This window comes from Bos taurus, chromosome 15 (assembly GCF_002263795.3).
Source record: "Bos taurus isolate L1 Dominette 01449 registration number 42190680 breed Hereford chromosome 15, ARS-UCD2.0, whole genome shotgun sequence".
NCBI lineage: Eukaryota > Metazoa > Chordata > Mammalia > Artiodactyla > Bovidae > Bos > Bos taurus.
In genome coordinates, this window is record NC_037342.1 from 49434896 (window position 1) to 49439517 (window position 4622).

At 41.1% G+C, this 4622-nt stretch overlaps 1 protein-coding gene across 1 annotated transcript; it reads right to left on the minus strand.

Annotated features, from left to right (window-relative positions):
* Positions 1-942, minus strand: OR51V22 (olfactory receptor family 51 subfamily V member 22). Its single transcript, NM_001390368.1, has one exon. The coding sequence runs from the start codon at positions 940-942 to the stop codon at positions 1-3; it is 942 nt and encodes a 313-aa protein (NP_001377297.1).
* Between the last annotated feature and the right edge of the window lie 3680 nt (positions 943-4622).

The following is a 4622-nucleotide window of genomic DNA, read 5'->3' on the forward strand; positions in this document are numbered from 1 at the left end:
CTACATTTTCAGAGAAAACCACTTCTTCATCCTGCTTCGAATCTGTTGGGTCTTTACACTATAGATTATTGGATTCATCATGGGAGGAAAGAGAATATAGATGTTGCCCATAAGCACATGAACCAAAGGTGAGAGATGCTTTCCAAAGCGGTGTACCATAGTGAGACCAATGATGGGAATGTAGAAAACCAGAACTGCACAGAGATGGGAGACACAGGTCTCCAGAGCCTTGAGCCTCTCTTTTCGAGATGCAATCGCCAGCACTGTATGCAAGATGAAAACATAGGAGATGAGAATAAGGACAGCATCCAACAACAAGGTACAAACCACCAGAGCCAGGGCATAGAAGCTATTGAAGCGAATGTCAGAGCAGGCCAGCCGGAGTAGATCCTGGTGCAGGCAGAAGGAATGAGAGAGAATGTGGGGTCTGCAGTAAGGAAAGAACTTCAAACGGATGATGACAGGAAGAATAGACAAAGAGCTTCTTGTCAAAATGGTCACCATGAAGTAAATGATCCTGCTATTAGTCAGAATGGATGTATATCTCAGAGGATTGCAAATTGCTATAAAGCGATCAAAAGCCATGGCAAGAAGGACTCCAGACTCCATGAAAGATAGTCCATGAACAAAATAAGTCTGCGAAACACAGGCATCTAGACCAATCTCCTGGCTGAGACCCCACATAGTCCCCAGCACCGTGTATACTGTGGACAACCCCATGAACAGGTCAGTGAGGGCCAGCATGGCCAGGAAGTAGAACACGGGCTTATGCAGGCTCGGCTCAGTATGAACCACATGCAGCACCAGGCAGTTTCCCAGGAAAACCACAGCATAGATCAAAGAAAAAGGAACTGAAAACCAGGGATAGTATTGTTCTAGGCCAGGGAACCCCGTGAAAATGAATATCGAAGAGTTGATATTGGAAGCAGAAGAAGCAGACATGAATATTTGAAAAATAATTTCCAAGTTAAAATAAATATTTATTCACATTTTTGTTTAAACTGTCTGCTGCCTAAAAGAATAGTCAGATATAACACAGCCTCTTGGATTATCACCCAGGGAAAGCTGATTGTAGAATCCCAGGGAGTGTCAACTCTATTAGAAGTTACAGCACAAGATGACTTCATAGGGAACCTCCTTGGTATTAGTCTCAGAAGTTAGAGAAGATAATCAAGATCCTGATGATTTTAGGCAGAGTGAGTCATAAACTTCATTCCCTTTCAGTCTCTGAGAGACTAGCAGCATACAAGCCAGATGACAGTGACTGCAGTTAGTGAGAGCACAGTGCTGTCTGTTCTGCTGCTCCTGAGAAGCCTCTGCACACTCTCTCCATCCCAAGTCCTTGAGCCCAGGCAGTCAGAGTGTTCACATTTATGAGGAAGGAAAGTAGAGGACTGATTGTGTGAGTTCAGTGAACCCATGCTCCTGGGACACCTGTGTCCTCTTGGGTAAATGATGCAAGTGAGAGATTCTGTGTGGTCACTTAGAAACTAGTAGTTCCCTGGAAATGTGAGGAATAGACAAATAACTGAATTTTCCCAGGAGTCCACAACTCTTTTTTAATCTTCAGTTCAGTTCAGTCGCTCAGTCGTGTCTGACTCTTTGCGACCCCATGAATCACAGCACGCCAGGCCTCCCTGTTCCATCACCAACTCCCGGAATTCACTCAAACTCATTTCCATCGAGTCGGTGATGCCATCCAGCCATCTCATCCTCTGTCATTCCCTTCTCCTCCTGCCCCCAATCCCTCAGAGTATCAGAGTCTTTTCCAATGAGTCAACTCTTCCCATGAGGTGGCCAAAGTACTGGAGTTTCAGCTTTAGCATCAGTCCTTCCAAAGAACACCCAGGGCTGATCTCCTTTAGAATGGACTGGTTGGATCTCCTTGCAGTCCAAGGGACTCTCAAGAGTCTTCTCCAACACCACAGTTCAAAAGCATCAATTCTTCGGTGCTCAGCTTTCTTCACAGTCCAACTCTCACGTTCATACATGACCACTGGAAAAACCATAGCCTTGACTAGACGGACCTTTGTTGGCAAAGTAATGTCTCTGCTTTAGAGGAACATAATTGCATGGACTGAAAATTCAACACTTACTCAAAAGAAGAAGGCAAAACATGAGCATTCAATAGGAAAATAGAATATCAGCATTCTGAAGCCTTTTTCTTGATTTGTTTTCACGTTGAAATAAGAAATATGTTTTAGTAAGTCTTATTTATTGTTTTATTTTTTACTTATTCATTATTTATTGCTTACTTATTATTTATTGCTTTATTCTTAAAGAGATGGGAATACCAGACCATCTTACCTGCCTCTTGAGAAATCTGTGTGCAGGTCAGGAAGCAGTAGTTAGAACTGGACATGGGACAACAGACTAGTTCCAAATCAGGAAAGAACTATGTCAAAGCTGAATATTGTCAACCTGCTTATTTAACCTACATGCAGAGTTCAATTCAGTTCAGTCACTCAGTCGTATCTGACACTTTGTGACCCCATGAATTGCAGCACGCCAGGCCTCCCTGTCCATCACCAACTCCCAAAGTTCACTCAAACTCACGTCCATTGAGTCGGTGATGCCATCCAGCCATCTCATCCTCTGTCATCCCCTTCTCCTCCTGCCCCCAGTCCTTCCCAGCATCAGAGTCTTTTCCAATGAGTCAACTCTTCCCATGAGGTGGACAAACTAATAGAGTACATCATGCAAAATGCAGGGCTGGATGAAGCACAAGTCAAGATTACCAGGAGAAACAGCAATAACCTCAGATATGCAGATGACACCACCCTTATGGCAGAAAGCAAGGAAGAACTAAAGAGCCTCTTGATGAAAGTGAAAGAAGAGAGTGAAAAACCTGTCTTAAAACTCAACATTCAGAAAACTAAGATCATGGCATCCAGTCACATCATTTCTTGGCAAATAGGTTGGGAAACAATGAAAACAGTGAGAGACATTATTTTCTTAGGCTCCAAAATCACTGCAGATGGTGACTGCAGCCATGAAATTAAAAGACGCTTGCTCACTGGAAGAACAGCTATGACCAAACTAGACAGCATATTAAAAAGCAGAGGCAATACTTTGCTAACAAAGGTCCATCTAGTCAAAGCTATGGTTTTTCAAGTAGTCACGTATGGATGTGTGAGTGGGACTATAAAGAAGGATGAGCACCAAAGAATTGATGCTTTTGAACTGTGGTGTTAGAGAAGACTTTTGAGAGTCCCTTGGACTGCACAGAGATCCAACCAGTCAATCCTAAAGGAAATCTGTCCTGAGTATTCACTGGAAAGACTGATGCTGAAGCTGATGCTCCAATAATTTGGCCACCTGATGCAAAGAACCGACTCAATGGAAAAGACCCTGATGTTGGGAAAGATTGAAGGCAGGAGTAGAAAGGGACACAGAGGATTCTCGAGATGGTTGAATGGCATCACTGACTCAATGGACATACGTTTGAATAAGCTCCAGGAGTTGGTGATGTACAGGGAAGCCTGGTGTGCTGCAGTTAATGAGGTTGCAAAGAGTTTGACATGATTGAGCAAGTGAACTGATTTATTGTTTTTCTCTAAATTTCTTTATTTTTTTTGGCTGATCTTTCTTCGGAACTATAGCTAAATATGTCTCCTTTTTGACAGGCATAATAAAGAGAACCATATAATAAAATTTTTTGAAAATATGCTATAATAATGACACACATTTGGGCTTCACAGGTAGCACTAGTGGTAAGAACACACCTGCAATCCAAGGGACATGGATTTGATCCCTGCGTGGAGAAGACCCCCTGGAGGATGAAATGGCAACCTGCTTTGGTTTTCTTGCCTGGAATATTCCTTAGAAAGAGGAGCCTGGCAGGTTACAGTTCATGGGGTTGCAAAAATCAGATAAGACTGAGCACATACACATATTGCTAAAACATTCAATTAGGGTTAATTATACTTAGTTCATCATGCACTTGTCTATGAAATACTTAATTTATTTTCTCATCTTCATACATGTATAATTATTGTCAAGTGCTGAATATGAAATTTTAGATAACTTTTATTCAATTTGTTCCTCTGAGACAATTCAGTAAATTTTTTCTTGATTAAAACTTTCAAATATAGCACACAAAACAGTTTTACTGATTCATTTAGAGTAAGTTTCTTATCTGATGTCTCATGATCCTCAAATTCCTTAGTATGTGTTTTCTACAAATAATGACAATCTCCTACATGACAATAATACAACCATCAAATCATGAAATTAACACAGACACATTACTACCATTGAATTTGTAGAACCCAATGTAACTTTCTCCAATTGTACCTTTAATGTAAATTATATTAAAAAAATTCTGGTTCAGAATTATTTGTGTTAGTATTAATAGTTCTGTTATTCTAGTCTCTTCTCTGATACTTCCTCAAACTTGTCTTGTTTTATATGACACAAACTTGAACATCACAGGTCATGTAATTTGTAGAATGTCCCTCAATGGGGTTTGTTTGATGAATCCTCATGGTTAGATTCCAATTATGCAGGAATGCCATGATTGTCAGTCTCTTTTCTTCCCATGCATCTGTTTCAGGTTATGCCTGAATTTGCCCCATTGTGGATGATTATCTTGTTAGGTGAGGTTAGCCAGGTTTTGTCTC

What these genes read in the sequence shown, in the direction of transcription:
- OR51V22 (NM_001390368.1), bottom strand. Translation starts at nt 942, where the DNA reads ATGTCTGCTTCTTCTGCTTCCAATATCAACTCTTCGATATTCATTTTC.